This window comes from Tamandua tetradactyla, chromosome 16, assembly GCF_023851605.1.
Source record: "Tamandua tetradactyla isolate mTamTet1 chromosome 16, mTamTet1.pri, whole genome shotgun sequence".
NCBI classification, from domain to species: Eukaryota; Metazoa; Chordata; class Mammalia; order Pilosa; family Myrmecophagidae; genus Tamandua; species Tamandua tetradactyla.
Window position 1 is genome coordinate 17,019,088 of NC_135342.1, and position 20,198 is coordinate 17,039,285.

The 20,198-nt window shown below is 36.1% G+C and overlaps 1 protein-coding gene and 1 pseudogene across 5 annotated transcripts in view; one reads left to right on the forward strand and one right to left on the reverse strand.

The window, feature by feature from the left end:
- Positions 1–20,198, forward strand: part of LOC143658983 (multiple C2 and transmembrane domain-containing protein 1-like) — a 484,136-nt pseudogene that overhangs the window by 265,682 nt on the left and 198,256 nt on the right. The gene's annotated exons all lie outside the window — the stretch shown is intronic.
- The window catches only part of LOC143658980 (uncharacterized), a 30,133-nt gene that overhangs the window by 5,152 nt on the left and 4,783 nt on the right, over positions 1–20,198 (reverse strand). For 2 of the 4 annotated variants that reach the window (XM_077131459.1, XM_077131457.1), the window contains exon 3: positions 14,635–18,079. The exons of the other annotated variants lie outside the window; for them this stretch is intronic. In XM_077131459.1, the coding sequence (XP_076987574.1) occupies positions 18,026–18,079 (54 nt within the window). In that variant the 3' untranslated portion in view covers positions 14,635–18,025. Of the gene's footprint in view, positions 1–14,634; positions 18,080–20,198 lie in introns of those variants that run through there. 4 annotated transcript variants of the gene reach the window in all.

Here is a 20,198-nt window from a genome sequence, read left to right on the forward strand (position 1 = left end):
TATTAATTTCCTGTCTTTAAGAATTGTGAAATAATTTAGAGGAAATAAAAAACATGATAAAAACACAATATACAGCTAGACAAAAGGAAATTGAGTCATGGATAGTGAAGAGTTAAACTGTGAAAGTAGTCAGTGCAAAAAATTGAGTAATGTTACTTGATAGTAAATATCTATAAAATTGATTTAGTGAATGAACATGTGGGACATTTGGTGAGGTAAAATAAGCCAGAAACAAAGGAACAATGGTATGGTCTCCTTTAGAAAATGCTTGCAAGAAAACAGGGGCCTAGATAGTAAGCTTTTATAGCAAAACATTTAGTCCGGAGCAGTAATTATTATTTCTGGGTTTTGAGAAACTGATTATGTATACGACCTGATATTTAGAGAGAATAACGAAGCTGATCAGGTTGGGATTCAAGTAATTCAGAACACAGGGGTAAGGAAGAGTGTCTATGTTTTAGAACCACACATACTCTTTGAGACCAAAGGAAGAAAGATTTATTTGGCCTGGAACCGAAAGTTTCTGTAGCACATAATCTCAAAAAAAAAAAATTGATTTAATACCTGCCATGCACCAGGCATTATACTATTAGCTGGGCATGCAGTGTGAATGAGAAAGATGAAATTCCTGTGTTTTTATTTTGCATGTCTGTGGAAGAGAGTAAAAGCAAGTAAAAAATTCATCAAAAAATAAATAATAAAAATCCAAGTATTTCATGTGATACTTTCTTCAAGGGAAAAAACAACAGACTATTATAACTGAAGGTAACCATACAGGATGCAAGAACCAGAGAATAATTTCATTCAAAGGGAATAGGAAGAGCAAAAGTCTCTTGCTGTAAAAGTGTGTCAGCAATAAATTGCCAGCATGACTTGGGAAAGCAAGTGCACAGTATGCAGTACATCGGATGAACTCAGCTTCTCTGCTCTAAATTCTCATCTTCATTCCCCTGAACTTATTTCATTCTTTTTCCTTGCAAGGCATGCTGAATTAATTATACATTTATTCTGTCTCAACCAAACTGTACCACTTTTTCTGTTTTCTCACTTTTTACAAATGTGTTTACTTTATTTACTTAACTTCTCCCTGGTTAGAGTGCAATAAGGTATTAAATTGTGGAGTTTGAGCAAAACTTTCAAATTCGTTTTTAAATATCATGAGTTCTGAAGTCGGGTAGCTGTCACCAGAGACAGAGCCTCTACAGCCAGCCCCAGAGGCCAGGCCCTTAGCGTTGCCACCGCCCCCAACCCCTCGTCCCCACAGGGGTTGGAAAAAATCTCTAAGCAGGGCCACACCTTGGATCAAGAGGAGATGCCTGAATTATAGGAGAGCAGAGTCCTACCCAAATTCTGGTTATGAAATACAGATAGAAGGCTGAAAAACAGCTTTCTGTACTGGATAAAACCAAGTTGCATAAATGTGAGTGAATTAACCAAAATGATTGGAAGGAGCCTGCAGCTGAAGGCTCATCAAGCCTTCTTCCTACTGGTGAACTGACAGAGAAGGTGAGCATTTCCACATTGATTTCTGGTGTGTGTGTAAACGAGAAGGATGAAGGATTCCTGTATATTGGTATATACCTCTCAGGAGACATACCGAATGGAATGTTAGTGTAAGGCTGGCAGATGCCTCTATTCCAGAACTTTTAAAACCCTTACACCAAGGAAAAACAGTGGGTTGGGGTGGGTGGCAGGGGGATGTTCCCCATTGAGATAGTTCAGTCATCTAATCACAGGCCATAAAAACAGCAGTGTTCCCACCTAGGGGTTTTAGGAAGTTGCTTTTGCATTTCACTCAAAAACAGCCCCAAATCAGCACACTCAGCTTTGGAGAACTATATTATTTAACCTAGGGCATCTTGTTTTCAAATTTTAAGAGTATTTCAATTATAAAATGCTTTACTTTGTTAAGTATAAACATATATTTATTAGTTTAACTTTTTTAAGTTAAAAATATGTCATGGGTTCAGGTTTCCCTTATATATAATGAAATAATAAATCCATGCTAGTGGCGTTATGTGATAATTTGTGAATTAAAATTAGACTGAAATGTTTTTAAAGATTTACCTTTTTCACTTTATAAATTCATTTTATGAACACAATAGGTAATTTAAGATATATGAAAGAAATAAAAGTTATTTGTAATCCCATCATCACATTTAATATGGATTATAAATATTTGGTTTATTATTTTCAGTATGTTTTGGTTAATAAATAAGGTATATACACATGTAGATACAGTGTATAGCATATATTACATTAAACAATATATAATCTATACAGTTGGAATCAGGCTGTATATTCCTCTAAATTTTTCTAAATATTAAATTTGTTTAAATGTTATTATTTGAGTGCCATCTTGTGTTAAAACACTTTTTAAAAGACCTCTCTTTTGAATATTTTTTAAAGTTTCATAATATTCCTTCTTAGTAAACCTTATGTAATAATTTTCCTCTTATTTTGAATGTAGGGTTCCACTATTTTTGCTAATCTAAATAGACACTGAAATGAATAGCTATTTGAAAAACTCACATATCTGTGAGTATATTTTACATTTTTAAAAGTGCACCTTTTTGATTAGTTGTTCAGCCAATTATCCATCAAAGATCTACCATACCCATATACCACAATGGCAGTATTTGGGAGCATCTTTTCTACTTTACTGTAACACCACTGATAAGCATTCATTTATCTTCTCTGCATTTCAGTAAATCAAAGAGGGGAACCCATTGTGGCTTTAACCTGTACGTTGTTCATTAATATATTCTTTTGTATTTACTGGTCTTCTTCAAATTCTTCACTAATATGTTTCCTTCTGCCAAGTTTCTTTTTTTAATTGATATGTTTATCTCATGATTAATTCACAAGAACTTATATATAATTTAAACCTTTGATTTTTATGTGGCCCACATAAATCCCCCATTAAAAAAAACTCAATAGGTTTATGTCTTTTTCTTCTCTTTAGAGAGTATTTTTCCTTTATTCAAACTCTAATTTATTTTCCATAGTATGTCTTCATTGCCTTAATTCATAGTTTAGGTACATCTGTACTCATACTTTTATCTAGTTTTTCTTTTTGATATAGTTCATTTTTTACATCAAAATACTTAATTTGAATATTTTTAGTGTATAATAGGATATAAAATTTATTCCTAACTAGGAACTAAATTTTGAAAGTATTTTTCTGAGTAATACCTTTTCAGTTCAATGACCTGCAGTGCAATTTTTCTGCTAGTACTTTCCAAGAGTGAGCATTCTGCTAGAATCATGTCCGGAGCCATGCCTTCCATTCCCACGGTTATGGCCAAATTAACCCAATCTCTCCCTTTTTCTTAATTATATTTGTTCTGGATTATGGTACTAGAAACTTCTAGTGTTTTCTTAAAATAGTATTTAATAGATTAATATGTAGTTGTTAGCTCTAAATGGATCATACCTTCATAGGTTGTTTCTGACTAGGGGATATAATATGTCACATATATGGAATAATCAAACTTTAGGGTCATTGTTTTTTCTTCATACCATTCTCCTCCTCCTCCTCTGACCCCTCTCCCAATATTTAGGGATTTTTAAGGAATGCCTGTTCTGACTTTTTCATGTTGAGGAGGGGTGACCACATAAAGGATAGGAGGAGGTAATAAATCAGTCATCTTGGAGACGGTGGTCCCTCTGGGTTTCAGGATTTACTGACCTAGAAACCTTCCAGGAATTACAGATTCCAGGAAAGAAAACAGTGCAGTAAAACCTTTATAGAGTTTCAGTTTGAGCCCTAGGTGTTCTTGAGTCATATATAACAGAGAAAATAGGATTTGACAAGCAAACATGACGGCTGAGTCACTATATTTATGTGCCTTTTAGCCTTCAGTGTTGGAGCACCTAGAAGGAAAAATCTGAGTTGTTGGAATGGTAGCACACGACACACTCTGGGATCTGTTCAGTAAATACTTGTTCAAGTATGCTTTTAAAATTGTTTTCTTTCTTTCTTTGCTTTGTATATATGTTATATTTTACAATAAAAATATTTTTTAAATGTCAGTTATTTGAGGGTGTCGATGTGTGTTTTAACATACAAATTCTGCAATTAATTTACAGCAAACCTGAGACTAGGCATCTAAAAATGCATCCTGCTATATGAAGTTCTGCAGAACATGATACAAATGCCTTTCAAGTTCAGGAAAATTGTATGGCTTCTGAATTCATGAAATTCTGAAACTTTCTATCTTTAATTTTTAAACTTTTCATTTTAGAATTATAAGCTATTTACCTGAGATGGGAATTAGCTCAGTGGCAGAGTTGAGCAAAATCTAACCCTGCCTCCATGGGCTTCACCTGGATTTGAGGACTCACCTCAGGCTTCTCCACCCAGCCTGACTTCCCAATCAAATACATGGTATAGTGGAGACATGAGGTGGTGGGTCAGAAGGGTGCAACTATTTTATTTCCATTTAGGAAAAGAGAATAAGGAGCACAGGAGAAGTGGACGTCTCAGGAAACCTCTGGGGAATTATAAACTTGCTAATATTTACCTGCTGGCCAAAATTTTTGTGAAACTATAGGGACTGAAAAAATACTTCTCTTATTTTAGTAAATGAATTGAGCTATCACTTTTTTTCAGTTGTCACTTTTAGTTTACAAATTAACACAAGCAATTGATTTAATATGATAAAATAACTTTATTTATTCACTCCACAAATGCTCATTGAGCATCTGGTGTATTCGCATCCCTATGCTAGTCTAGGAGATAAGATAGTGATAAAAGAAAATCTGAAAGAATTAAGATAAAAAACATTATTTTTCAGTCTGCAATAAATTGCATATAATATATAACTACAAATGGAGGGCATTAAAGATATCAAAAATGTTTACAAAGGAGAAAACATTTTAAAATGAGATTTTTGTCTTTAACAATGAAATAGAAGATTAAAAACAACCATGTTTTTCCCCTTGAGCATGCAATAACTAAATAAAGGACTGTAAAACAATAATTTTTGTAATATGAAAACCTGTGCGTGCATATAAATGGTCTAAAGGGCTTTCAATACAATTGAAAACCAGTTTTTTAAATTGAAAGTCACTGAGTGATAAAATAGAACACATTTCTTTAAAATGTAAAATACTTTCGCTAAAATTGTACATGAAAAGTAAAAAGGAAGAATGACACATAAGAGTAACACAGCAAGTGCACAATAGAAATGTTATACCACAGTATATAATAAAAACATGATGAAAATTGTTTTCCTTGAAATATAAATGTAATAAAATACATTTCTGTGAAATAAAATCCAAATTATATATATGATTGGTAAAGTAATATAAGACAAAAACAGATTAATATTGAGCCACTGACTTTTTATTTTCCTCAGAAAATAAAAAACATAATGAAATAAAAAAGAAAATAAAGTTATGAAAAAAAGTAAAATTATAAACAGCCAAAAATTGTTAGGTATTGAAAAAGAGGCTTAAAATATCCTGAGGAAAATAAACCAAGAAAAGTTAAAAAGTAAAAAGTATGATAGATTTATAAGCCACCAAATGGTGGCAGACAAAATTATGAATTGTAATTCCCATGGTGAAAAATATAGCTACAATAATAAAATAAATCAAATGAAAAATATATGCAAATATATTTTTCAAAATATGATGTAACACATATCCGGGATAAATACAGGACAGCAAGCATAAATTGAGAAAACCCTAGAAATCTGGGCAAAAACGTAGTCATTTACATGGAGGTAAATATCATTGTGATCTCTGAATTTTCTTTAAGAATGTTAAATGATAGAAAAAAATGGAGGAATATTTACCAATGTTTTAGTGTAATATATTCTAAAAAGTTTTTTCATTCTGCAAGTTTTAATGAAGAGGAGAAGGAAATTCAAATTTGTGATGCTTTGGGAAATGTAACTCTATGTATTTCATAAGAAAACTGAAGACAAACTTCAGTGCTCCAAATTGAATAAAGAAACTATGTTAGAAAGGTTCATGGTGGGTCTTAGGTTCATTTACTAATAACACATGAACTATTTCTAAATATGACTAAATAAATGTAAATATCATTAAGATAGAATATAAATGTCACAAATAATGCCAATGTGGAAATAGTAATACTGTATAGCAAAGGAGATTGCAGAGGTTGGAGAGAGATCTGGGAATTTTTAAAAATGACTACTCCTCCCACCAATATATACAAGCTTTCTTTTCTTCTGTATCTCCACAAATCCAGTACCTTCCTTAGGAAGCAATTCATTCACAATTTAAAACTGATTAATCTTTTACTACAGATAAAAGTATACATACATCATTAAAGTAATTATGTTTAAAGATTTCCTTTCCAAAATTCCAAGATAAATAATAAAACAAAAAACAAACCCAATGCAACACAAGCAAGGTGATAAAATGTAATGCATTAGTTTTCTTTTTTGGATGGAATAGTGCAGAAAGGTATAAAAATGGAATAAGTAGACATTTAAATATATTACTAGAACTATAAAAGTAACCAAAAGACAAAAGTGATGAGCTTTCAAATACGTAACAACAATTAATAACATAATTATACATAGAAATACAAGTAAAACCAAGAAAGTGAACCAAGGAAGCATACCAGAAATAAGATGTCACACATGGTCTGAAGCCTATTTATGCTATACATAATGGAAATGGAATAAATACATATATGAAAAGGGAAAAAATGTTACAGCATGTTAGATACAGACTCATTATAGCTCGAAACGTCATGTTTATTTACATTCTAATACTTAGATGCATTTAAGTAGATTTGGACACAGGAAGCTGTTTGTACCTTAGCTTTTTCTTTTAGTGAGGATAGAGACATTTTAATTTTTCTTCAGAGAATTACACTTTTCTTAGAATTGTCAGAAACACCAGAAGCAGTATGAGAATAATCAAACTGCTAGTTCATATTGAGATTTCTTTAAATCTGTTATTTCGAGTAAAATCTACATGTTTACAATGCTTATATTTCCATCCTTTATGTCCATTTTTAGCGTGATAATGCCTCATTTCAGATATCACACATTTTGTGGACTTTTATTTTTATGTTTGTTGTGAAGTTTGCTTTTTGGAGGGGATTTAACTTTGCTGTATTTTATAATTGGCTAATCTGGCTTAGAAGTAAGTTTCTGATTTACTTTATTAGGTATATTCCTCATTAAAATCTTATTAGGTTGGTTTTTATATTTTTATTAATAATAATATAATACTTTATAGCAAATTTCTCATTTAATCTTCTAAACAATGCTATGTAATTGAACTTATTACTGTTCCAGATAAACCCTTCTAAAGTCTGCCCTAGCTTACCTCCTCAAGTTGTCTTTGACTTTTTCCATCTTACTCTGTGCTCTTCCAGGTATATTATACCTCCTCCCAATTGGGGATCATATATTTTTTTACTATAGAGTCCTGGTAATTGCTATCCTACACCTCACCATACTTCCTAGATTACTCCTTCTACCAAAATTTACTGTCTTGGCTACATCCTCTTCAAGCTTCAAAGCAGCAGCTGAACTCTAGGCCCCACCCTCCCTAAGTATTAGAACGGAGGCCAGACTCTCGGCCATCTCTGGAGCACAGGCTCAATTCCCTTAGAACAGTGGGGTGGCAGCCAGACTCTCCTCAATCCCCAGGAAATATACTGCACTATATATGAAGCTTGGGGCAGAAGCATTCTTCCTAAATATGTAAGGCGTGCTTTCTGAGAGCTCAAGAGCAAACTCACCCTTTCCACATAAATGGATGGGTCTACTCTCCAGGCCCAGGACGTCTCCGTTTCAGACCTTAGCTTCCACGGTTCTGTGTCTGAAGTCATTTTTCCTTCAATTTGTCCATTTTCTTCCCTTTCATTCCTGGATGGCAATGGTTCAATTCATACAGATCTTGCAAAAAAACTTTTTGGTTTCACATATACCACACAGGGATCCCAACTGACAGACAATAGAACTTTCCACAAATCCTTCCTGGATAACTACATTTCCAATCCTTATTCACATTGAAATTGCTGGTTCCATATTCAGTTAAGTTCTCATGTAGGGCTCTATTCTCTGGTTACTCACTTTCTAGAATCTCAGAACTTTTCAGGCCATCAACTTCTGGTTTCTTTGTACTCAAGAGTTCAGGTTGCAGCTTATCCCTTTCCTCACACATTTTACTATGAGCTACAAGGAAAAGCCAGGCCATGCTTTCAACATTTAATCTGGAAGTCTCTTCAGCTAAATATCCAAGTTCATCATTCTCAAATTCTACCTCCAAGAGATGTCAAGAATCAATTTTGCAAATTCTCTACCACTTTAAAATAAGGGTCACTTTTCTTCCAATATGCAACTATACAGTCATGATTTCTGTCCAAGGCCTCATTGGATGGACCTTTAATGTTCATATTTCTAGGTACAGTCTCTCCAAAGCAATCTAGGACTTTTCTAACAAGTTTCTGAAAATTTTTCCAAAATTTTCCCTGTATTCATTTATAAAGTTGTCCCAGCATTTTTGGTATTTGCAAATCACACTTTTTTTTTTTTTACATGGGCAGGCCCCAGGAATCGAACCCAGGTCCTCTGGCATCGCAGGCAAGCATTCTTGCCTGCTAAGCCACCATGGCCTGCCCACACTACACTTCTTGATATCAGAATCTGTTTCAGGTAGCTAAAACTGTTGGAATGCAATATACCAGAAATGGGTGGCCCTTATAATGGAGATTTATTAGCTTACAATTTACAGTTCTTAAACTGGAAAATGTCCTAACTCAAGACTTCAACAGGACAATACCTGGACTCTGAAGATAGGCTAGTTTCCTGGACTTCTCTGTCAAATGGGAATGCACATGGCCAATATCTGCTTGTCGTTTTCTCCTGAGTTTCTCTCTTTTAGCTGATGTCTCTCACCTTATTTGGGTTTGTCCTTGCCTTTCGGCTTCTCTACGGGTTCTTTCATGATGTTCTCTCAATTTCATCTTTTCACTTCTGTGGGTGTTTTAGCCTCTCATAAAGGACTCCCATAAGCTGATTAAAGCCTCCTTTGAATGAGTGGAGTCGCATCTCAATTGAAATAACTTAAGCAAAAAGGTCCCGCCTAAAAGGTCTTCACCTACTGCAGTGGATTAAAAGAACATTGCCCTTTCAGAGTTACATAATGGCTTAAAACTACCACAAATTCTATTCCTAATATCATCCCAAAGAATAAAAGAAAATGAATAAATTTTTCAACTTTATTCAGTGTACTTATATTACTGTGCCACAGTCAGGTAGTATTGTGCTATCAATTTCTGAAGTGTTACAATCAATCCTGTTGCACAATCTGCATTCCTTCAGCACAAAATCCCCAATCTCTACCATTTTTCTGTCTCCTCATAACCTGTGTTCTTAAATTCAACTCTCAATGTTAATTTATATTAGTGAGACCATACAGTGTTTGTCCTTTTGTATCTGGCTACTTTCACTCAGCATAATGGCCTCAAGGTTCATCCACATTATTACATGCTTTATGACTTTATTCTGTCTTACAGCTGTGTAATATTCCATTGTATGTATATACCACAGCTTAGTTAGCCACTCATCTATTGATAGACATTTGGGCTATTTCCATTTCTTGACAATCACAAATAATGCTGCTATAAACATTGGTGTGCAAATGCCCATTTGTATTCTTGCCTTCAGTTCCTTTAATTATATACCTAGTAATGGGATCGCTGGAAAATACAGCAATTCTATACTTAGCTTCCTGAGGAACCACCAAACTGCCTTCCAGAGCAGTTGCATCATTTTACATTCCCACCAACAATGGATAAGTGTGCCTCTTTATCCACATCCTCTCCAGCACTTGTCATTTTGTTTGTTTTTTATTTAATGTCCATTCTAATGGGTATCAGATGATATCTCACTGTGATTTTGATATACCATACCAGTTAATAGCTGATGATGTTGAGTAACTTTTCATGTGCCTTTTAGCATTTGTATTTCTTCCTCCTAGTGAGGAAGTAACAACACACATACCCCCACCTCCTGGCTGAAGATGCAGAAGTAGGGAAGAACTATCCTCAACAAAAGGGGCAATTCTTCAGAGGTGTGATTGTGAGAGCAGGAAAGAGATAGTGCTTTGATATGTGATGAGTTTAAGGGAGGGTATTTATTTCATGGGAGGATTTCCTATGGGTTTAAATGCCAAAGGAAATGATTGAGGAATAGAGTCTGGTACATAACAGTTGTCCATTAATATTCAACAAATAAATTATTGAATTAATTAATAAATGGTAGATATTAATAATGTAGAACTGAATATATGAAAATCTTGAGAAAGGAGATGGAGGTAAAGGATAAAATGGGGAAAGATTGCCTTTAGATAGGAAGCAAGAAGCCTGCTTTCTTTTAAAGAAAGAGAAGTTGAGAAAGCTTATTGATATATCATCTACCACTATTATTATTGATTTTTGTAGAAGCAAAATCATCTGCTGGGACTAATATTAGAAATCAGAGTTTGGGATGATGAATACTAGAAAGAAGGAAGGAAGGAAGAAGGAAAGAAAAAAGAAAGAAAATGCTAGAGATTTGAGAAGACTGAAGAAGCTTTGAGGTATGTGTTGCATGGGGTGGGGTGGGAAATGAGGCTGGAAAATTAGGCAAGCATGGAAAGATTGTTGGAGTATTAGTTTGAATATGTAGCATATTAGAAATTGTGATATTTAGTATAATCAGTGATGCCAATCTTCCCATTTGTGTAACTTTTTTTTCAGCATTCAGCTTCTGATGGAGTTTTCTGTATCCTTAGAATAAAGCCAAGGTTTAGTTAAGTACAGAAGTGTAGAGAGTATCCAGCGACGATTTTAGAATTCAAATAATACTTTATTAATCATGGAATTCCAGCTTGGAAGAGGGTGGATCCTTTGGCAACTTTCAAGTAAAAAAGAAGCCCCAATAATTAATGGGGAAGAGAATACAGAAAAATCTGGAAGACCAGAGGGAACTAGACTGAGGAAAACAAGAAGGGAAGAAGTGTGGTACTCACTTCAAAAAGATCCAGAACCCAGATCTCATAGTTGAAAGGAAGGTCCTTTGCATATGGTGTTAGGAGGGTAATTTCTTTTCATACTGGACTGTGGGTTGGATGTTGGAAGCAGAATAAAAATGAGTATCATTTCATCATTATCTCTGTGGTATGGAGGTGATGTTTGTGGATGGCAGGTGGCCTATCGAGCTTGAATGCATCTCAGCTCTTGGAGACAGTTCTGTTTCTAAAACTGGTAAGCATGCAGATAAAGACCTATTTTATTCTTAGCATAGATTTAAATCAAAGGAAAGGAAACAACAACTAAAGACATATACTTTCTCCCTAAAAAAGCAAATCATATGTTCCATTTCCCATCACCTACTGGTTTGTTCTATATTTACTCATCTCCAGAAATTTGAATTCAATACACAACAGCGATTGCATTTTTTATAGAAAAGAAAGAATTAAAGTACTCAAGTCTCATATTTTTTTAAAGAAAAAGCTAATAAGTGGTCTGTGATTAGTGTACATTTTCCCACAGGTGTGAGTATATTAATTTCTCTATTTTCTGAGAAAGGTAAAAGTGTTCTCACTTTGCTACCAAGGAAACAGTCAATAATACCAAGATTTCTTTATGAGTTTTTTGCCCCCTCCTTCCTGAGCTTAAAGAGAGTTTCTTAAAGTGATTTCTTTAGACAGTTTCATTTAGTCTTTCTCAATTTTGGGTGGGGTGTATCTGTTCTTTGTTCACTTTAGATAATTGCAACACATAATTATCTAAAGTGAAGAAAATAAACACATTTCCAATGTCCTGATACAGCCATTTTACTATATTTACTTTTTAATTTACTCTATCTGTATTGTAAAAAACAAGAAATGAAAACAAACTGGGAGATGACAAGGGGCATCTTGTTTTATAGTCTGCTTTTTCACTTAAGAAACTATTAACATGTTCTATGTAATTAAATGTTTCCTACAATCTGCTCTTTGATGGCTACTTTCCACTGTGTGGATGAGCTGTAGTTTATGCGTTAAATCTCATACTTTTGGATATTTACACAGTTGCCATACCTATTTTAGAAGCCAAGAACATTCTTGTAGATAAACCCTTGTCAAGTGCAAAATTTTATCACAACAAACAGCCCAGAGAAATGGAACAGATGTATCTATGGGATGCATGAGGTTAAGGTTTTATAGTTCATATTGACTTCTAGAAGGTCTCTATTCATTTTAATTCCCAACTGAAAATGAAAGAGTTCCTTTATCCTCATTGTCTGGAAAAAAAAAATGGTTTTTAACCATTTGTTTTAATTTCCTCATTGCTAATGCAGACACCTAGCAATGAGTTGGTTTAAACAGTGAGGATTTATTGGCATATAGTTTCGAGGCTAGGAGGAGTCCAGTATCAAGGTATTATTAAGGTGATGCTTTCTCCTGAAAAACTGGGGCTGGTTGCCAGGGATCCTTGGTCCTTGGTGTTTCTGGCACATGGCAGTGCACATGGCAGCCTCTCTTGGCTTCTCCTGTCTCTTTTTGTTTCTAGTGACTTGCAGCTTCTGGCTGCTCCTTCTGTGGCTTTTTCCTGTCTGACTTTCTCTCTGCTGATAAAGCACTCCAGTAATCCAAATTAAGGCCCAATCTTTTGTGCCACACTTTAACTGAAGCAACATCTTGAAGAGATCTTATTTACAATGACCCACACCCACCCAAAAGTATTAAATTTAAGAATATGTTTTTCTGGAACACACAACTCCAAAGTGCCATACCAATCATCCTAAACATTTTTAATATGTTAGGGTAAAAGCATTGTATTGTAATTTATAATGCTTGATTAATGTAAACCTGAGTGATTTCATATGTTCATTTTGTGATCTATATTATTTTTCAGACATGCCTAAACATACATTTATTATTTTTTTGTTAGAGCTTTTCCTAAGTGTTAAGGATTTTAAACAACTTTTTTCATACATCAGACTACTTTTTATTGACTTATTGCATGTTATTTCAATTTATGATGCTTTTAAAACAGACTGTAATTACTTTACATCAAAGTAATTCATAAAAGTGGTAACACATCAAGTCATTCCAATGAGTCAAGGATTTGAAACTGTTTCCCTTACTCCTCCCTACAGTCTTCTTACCCAAACAATCACTGGTCGACTATTTTGATTCTAATTGTTCTCACCATACTCCTAAATAAAATAACAATTCCTCTATTTCTTTAACCATCAACTTTGGACAGTAGCTACTGTTGTCCCTCTGTGCTGGATGACAATTTAGTTTACCTATAGTTTCCCCTTTCTTCCTCCTTCCTCTTAAAGGTTGATGGTTATAACATTATTTTTTCTTCTAACATTAGTGAACTGTGTTCCTTTAATTAATAAGCTTACACCTTATACTGGTTTGAAAGTTTTATGTGCCCCAGGAAAGCCATGTCCTTCTAATGCAATCTTGTAGGAGCAGACCTATTGTTGGGTGGGACCTTTTGATTAGGATGTTTCCACAGGAGATGTAACCCACTCAATTGTGATTGGGACCTTTTTAAAAAAAATTTATTTATTAATTAAAAAACTAAGAAACAAAACAAAACATCAACATACATAATCAGTAATTCACAATATCATCACTTAGTTGCATATTCATCATTTCTTAGATCATTTGCATTAATTCAGAAAAAGAAATAAAAAGACAATAGAAAAAGAAATAAAATGAACACAGGAAAGAAAAAAAAGACTATACCTACCATACCCCTTACCCCTTGCTTTCATTGATCACTAGCATTTCAAACTAAATTTATTTTAGCATATGTTCCCCCTATTATTTATTTTTATTCCATATGTTCTACTCCTTTGTTGACAAGGTAGATAAAAGGAGCATCAGATGCAAGGTTTTCACAATCACACAGTCACATTGTGACAGCTGTATCATTATTCAATCATCCTCAAGAAACATGGCTACTGGAACACAGCTCTACATTTTCAGGCAGTTCCCTCCAGCCTCTCAATTATGTCTTGAATAACAAGATGATATCTACTTGATGCATAAGAATAACCTCCAGGATAACCTCTCGACTCTGTTTAGAATCTCTCAGCCATTGACACTTTGTCTCATATCACTCTTCCCCCTTTTGGTCTAGAAGGTTTCTCAATCCCTTGATGCTGAGTCTCAGCTCATTCCAAGATCTCTGTCCCACGTTGCCAGGAAGGTCCATACCCCTGGGAGTCATGTCCCATGTAGAGAGGGATAGGGTGGTGAGACTGCTTGTTGTGTTGGCTGGAGAGAGAGGCCACATCTGAGCAACAAAAGAGGCTCTCTTGGGAGCGACTCTTAGGCCTAAATTTTAAGTAGACTTGACCTATCCTTTGCAGGGTTACGTTTCATATGAACAAACCCCAAGACTGGGGGCTCAGCCCATAGCTTTGGTTGTCCACACTGCTTGTGAGAATATCAAGAATTCAACTTGGGGAAGTTGAATTTCTCCCTGTTCTCACCATTCCCCGAAGGGGGCTCTGCAGATACTTTTCCCCTCACTGATCGTGATTGGGATTGATTAGAGGGAGATGTGATCCATTCAAGGGGAATCTTTTTTTTAAATTTATTTTTAATTTTTTTAAATTTTTTAATTTATTAAAAAAATTAACAACAAACAAAAACATCAACATATCATTCCATTCTACATATATAATCAGTAATTCTTAATATCATTACATAGTTGCATATTCATCATTTCTTAGGATATTTGCATCAATTTAGAAAAAGAAATAATAAGACAACAGAAAAAGAAATAAAATGATAACAGGAAAAAAAAGATTATACATACCATACCCCTTACCCCTCGCTTTCATTTATCACTAGCATTTCAAACTAAATTTATTTTAACATTTGTTTCCCCTATTATTTATTTTTATTCCATATGTTCTACTCATCTGTTGATACGGTAGATAAAAGGAGCATCACACACAAGGTTTTCACAATCAGAGTCACATTGTGAAAGCTATATCATTGTTCAATCATCATCAAGAAACATGGCTACTAGAACACAGCTCTACATTTTCAAGGGGAATCTTAATACGTTTTGTGGAGCTCTGTATGAAGAGGGTAACAGGCAGAAATCTTAGAGTTCAGACCTAATACAGAGAGCAGAGAGACAAACCCAAGACACGGGTGTTTGGAGATGCTAAGCTAAGACATGAAACCCAGAGTCTATCTTGGAGAAGCTAAGTGAGGAGTCATAGATTCTTAGGGTGAAAGCCACTGAAAACAGGAACTTAGTGAGCCATCTGAAACTAGAAGCTGGGAGAGAAGGACAACACATGACATGATGTTCCTTCAAACGTGACAGAGAAAACCCAGATACTATATGACTTTTCTCAGAGTCAAGGTATCTCTTTCTGGATGCCTTAATTTGGACATTTTCATGGCCTTAAGACAGTAAATTTGTAACTTAATAAATCCCCTCTGAAAACATGAGACCATTTCTGCTATATTGCATTCCAATAGCTTTAGCAAACCAAAACATGCCTACATTTCAGTTTCAAATATTTTATTCAGTATCTAAACTCCCCTCTGGGTAAGATGAGAATTTTTTTAATCCCCTTTTCTCCTCCCTACTGGAAGCTACATTCTTCCTTTTACAAATTATCAAGAATGTTGAGATTTGTACGTCTTCACTTGTGTTATTATAATCACAGTAATGTCTTACATGTGTCCATGAAAATCAGTAAGCAATCCCTGTATTATTATACCTAAGTAAATATCCTTCACTGCTGAGCCAAGCATCCCACTAGGAGAATATTCCCTTTCTTTAGATATTCTAGAAACAGAAGATGTCTAATATCAATGTCTTGATTTTGACTTAGCTTAAAATTAAAAGGTGCTCTTTTCTTATTCTGAAATTTTGGGGAAATGTCTCAGTTGAGTCACCAAAAATAAGGCTATGGCATTGTTTCAATACAAATTTATAGCATCTTATAAAAAATTCCTCCAGTCTGCACTGAGCTTTTTTAAATAAGAAATGATTGTTGAATTTTAGCAAAAATCTTTTGATATATATATATATCAAGATAACCATTCCTTCTTAAAACAATTATGCTAATAACATTAATATCAAACATGTTGCCCTGTCCTTGAATATACTTTACTTAATTTACGAATGCTAAAGAACTATTTTCCTCTTGAATACTTAAACTTGGTTGCTTAAAATAAGCCTACCGTTGTAAGGTTTTTTTTTTTATTAACGGAAAGAAAAAAAAAAGAAATTAACACAACATTTAGAAATCATACCATTCTACATATGCACTCAGTAATTCTTAACATCATCACATAGATGCATGATCATCGTTTCTTAGTACATTTGCATTGGTTTAGAGGAACTAGCAACACAACAGAAAAAGATATAAAATGTTAATATAGAGAAAAGAAATAAAAGTAGTAATAATAGTAAAAAAAAAAAACCCTATAGCTCAGATGCAGCTTCATTCAGTGTTTTAACATGATTACTTTACAATTAGGTATTATTGTGCTGTCCATTTTTGAGTTTTTGTATCTAGTCCTGTTGCACAGTCTGTATCCCTTCAGCTTCAATCACCCATTGTCTTACCCTGTTTTTAACTCCTGCTGGACTCTGTTACCAATGACATATTTCAAGTTTATTCTTGAATGTCCGTTCACATCAGTGGGACCATACAGTATTTGTCCTTTAGTTTTTGGCTGGACTCACTCAGTATAATATTCTCTAGGTCCATCCATGTTATTACATGCTTCATAAGTTTATCTTGTCTTAAAGCTGCATAATATTCCATCGTATGTATATACCACAGTTTGTTTAGCCATTCTTCTGTTGATGGACATTTTGGCTGTTTCCATCTATTTGCAATTGTAAATAACACTGCTATAAACATTGGTGTGCAAATGTCCGTCTGTGTCTTTGCCCTTAAGTCCTTTGAGTAGATACCTAGCAATGGTATTGCTGGGTCATATGGCAATTCTATATTCAGCTTTTTGAGGAACCGCCAAACTGCCTTCCACAGTGGTTGCACCATTTGACATTCCCACCAACAGTGGATAAGTGTGCCTCTTTCTCCGCATCCTCTCCAGCACTTGTCATTTTCTGTTTTGTTGATAATGGCCATTCTGGTGGGTGTGAGATGATATCTCATTGTGGTTTTGATTTGCATTTCTCTAATGGCCAGGGACATTGAGCATCTCTTCATGTGCCTCTTGGCCATCCGTATTTCCTCTTCTGGTAGGTGTCTGTTCAAGTCTTTTTCCCATTTTGTAATTGGGTTGGCTGTCTTTTTGTTGTTGAGTTGAACAATCTCTTTATAAATTCTGGATACTAGACCTTTATCTGATATGTCATTTCCAAATATTATCTCCCATTGTGTAGGCTGTCTTTCTACTTTCTTGATGAAGTTCTTTGATGCACAAAAGTGTTTAATTTTGAGGAGCTCCCATTTATTTATTTCTTTCTTCAGTGCTCTTGCTTTAGGTTTAAGGTCCATAAAACCGCCTCCAGTTGTAAGATTCATAAGATATGTCCCTACATTTTCCTCTAACTGTTTTATGGTCTTAGACCTAATGTTTAGATCTTTGATCCATTTTGAGTTAACTTTTGTATAAGGTGTGAGATACGGGTCTTCTTTCATTCTTTTACATATGGATATCCAGTTCTCTAGGCACCATTTATTGAAGAGACTGTTCTGTCCCAGGTGAGTTGGCTTGACTGCCTTATCAAAGATCAAATGTCCATAGATGAGAGGGTCTAAGGTTTTCATTTTAATGATATGCTATATTTATAAAAACAATCTGTTAGTGTAATTATATTTTGCTGCATAACAAATTACCATAAAAGTTCACATCTTAAATCAACAAAAATATCTTATTTCCCACAACTTCTGAGGACTGGGAATTTAGGAGTGCCTTAGCTGACTGGATCCCTCAGGAGATTGCAGTCAGGCTGTTGAGGATGCTTTCTTCTTCAGACTGAACTTTGGAAGAAGAATGGGCTTCAAGCTCAGTCAAATGGTTGTTGTCATTGCATGGACCAGTTTAAAGAGTTTTTTCCTACACGGCATCTTGTTTCCCCCTGAGTAAAAGATATAAAAAAGAGGAGAGAGACTGAAATAGAGAGACAGAAGAGAAAAAGAGAGAGAACCCACATTGGAAGCTTTAGTCCTTTATCACCTACTCTCAAAGTGCCTGACCAACTTTGTATCATATACTATTGATACATTTGGTTACACAAACCAGCCTTGGCAAAATGTGTAAGGACCCTATAAAAGAGTGTGAGTACTTGCAGGTGGGACTTGTGGGGGTTTATACTGGAGACTGGCTATTGTAGGAAGCAATGATTCTGTAACTATGCTTTGGAATTGTAAAAGGGAAGGAAATTTAGCCTTATCCCTCCTTCCTGGCCTTCCTCACTCCCTTCCTTCTTTCCTTCCCTTCTTCCATCCATCCTTCCTAGTGCTTTGTTAAACTAAAATTGCACACTTTTGCTTGATATAATTAAAAATACATACTTTTATAATTTTTCCATGCATATTATTTTGAAACCTAGTAAGCCATTTGATTAGTAAACAGAATCAACAGGAAATATCTGAAAATAGAAAATTTCTAAAACTGTCTCACGTAACTGTGGGAATGGAGAGTCCAAAATCCGTAGGGCAGGCTGTGAAGCTGAGGACTCCGATGGAGGGTCTAGAAGAACTCCACAGGAGAGGCTCCCCAGCTGAAGCAGGAAGGGAGTCTGTCTCTTCTGAATCCTCCTTAAAAGGCTTCCAGTGATTAGATTAACCATCACTCATTGCAGGAGAAATTTCCCTTGGCTGGTTACAAATGGAATCAGCTGTGGATGCAGCTGACGTGATTGTGACTGAATTCTAAGAAATGTCCTCACAGTGACAGACAGGCCAGCACTTGCCCAACCAGACAAACAGGTACCAGCACCTGGCCAAGTGGACACATGAACCTGACAGTGACAAACCCTATACCCTGACAATTTCATTCCTGGGAATTTATCAAAAGGACATAAAAGCCAGGTCCACAGAGGCTTTCCACAAGAATGGTTACAGCAGTATTGCTCGTGACAGACAAAACTGGACACCACCATATTTCCATCAGCAGGAAAATGGATGGATTGCAGGATTCCCATGCCATGCTCAGCTGTAAAAATGAGTGAACTACTGATAAGGCAACGACATGGAATAATCTCAAAAACATTCTGCAGAGTGAAAGAAACCAAACCTAAGTTTATTTTCTGCTGGATTTCCATTTTTCAAGTTCTAGCACAAGCAAAGCCAATCAGAACTGAGCTGACTGGAGGGGAGAGAAGCCTCAAAGCCAATGCACTCAGCTAAAGCTGCCACCTGACATGGCACCTGCTCTCACCCAAAATGACAGGAAGCAGGGAGCCGAGAGAGCTGCCACTGCTTGGTGGGCTCTGGTCACACAGCCTGAGGACTCTCGCCAGCCTACCAGGCCCCAAAGACCCCTGTTGGCCTCCTCCTGCCCAGTGCCTCTCCTGCCCAGACTCCTCCCTCAGGCTAGCCCTCCCTCCACCTTAGCCCACTACTGGCTCCTAGGTGTCAGCACTGCCATGTAGCAGAAAGTCACCCTGCTGTGCCCTACTCAGCCTCCACCCTCAACCCTCTGAGGTGCCTGGCAAGGCCAGCCAGAGCGTCCCACCATGTACGGTGGGTGCACTGCCTCAGCAGTGCCCCTGGCTGCTACAGGTGTGCCACAAACTTATCCACGGCCTTGCTGTCATCCCACCTGCACAGCTTCCACAGAGCCCCACCTGCCTCGGCTCCAAGACACGATGGCCTGAGAGGGCTGGCCAGATGCTCCAAACCCAGCCCCGTGCCTTGACCGCTCTGCCCTGCTTCTCTGGATGGGGTACCCTCCCCATCCCCAGCCAGTCACCACTGTTCTGCCGAGAGCCACGGTGGCCCAGGCCATGCCCTCATACCACCTGCCCCTCCACCTGCGTCGTCCTCACCCTACAACCATGTCCTGAGTTTCCAATGGTGCCTCCACCCTCACACCTAGGCAAGGCCCACACTCACAAGCCGCAACCCCCAAGGCAGCCTCTGGGGGCCTGGGGTGTGTGCAAGGAGGGGAGATGAAATGGGCCTCCAGAGAACCCCTCCACCTGCTGCCCAAGAACAGTGACCTCACCCCATTGTAGAACAGGACTGCACAGG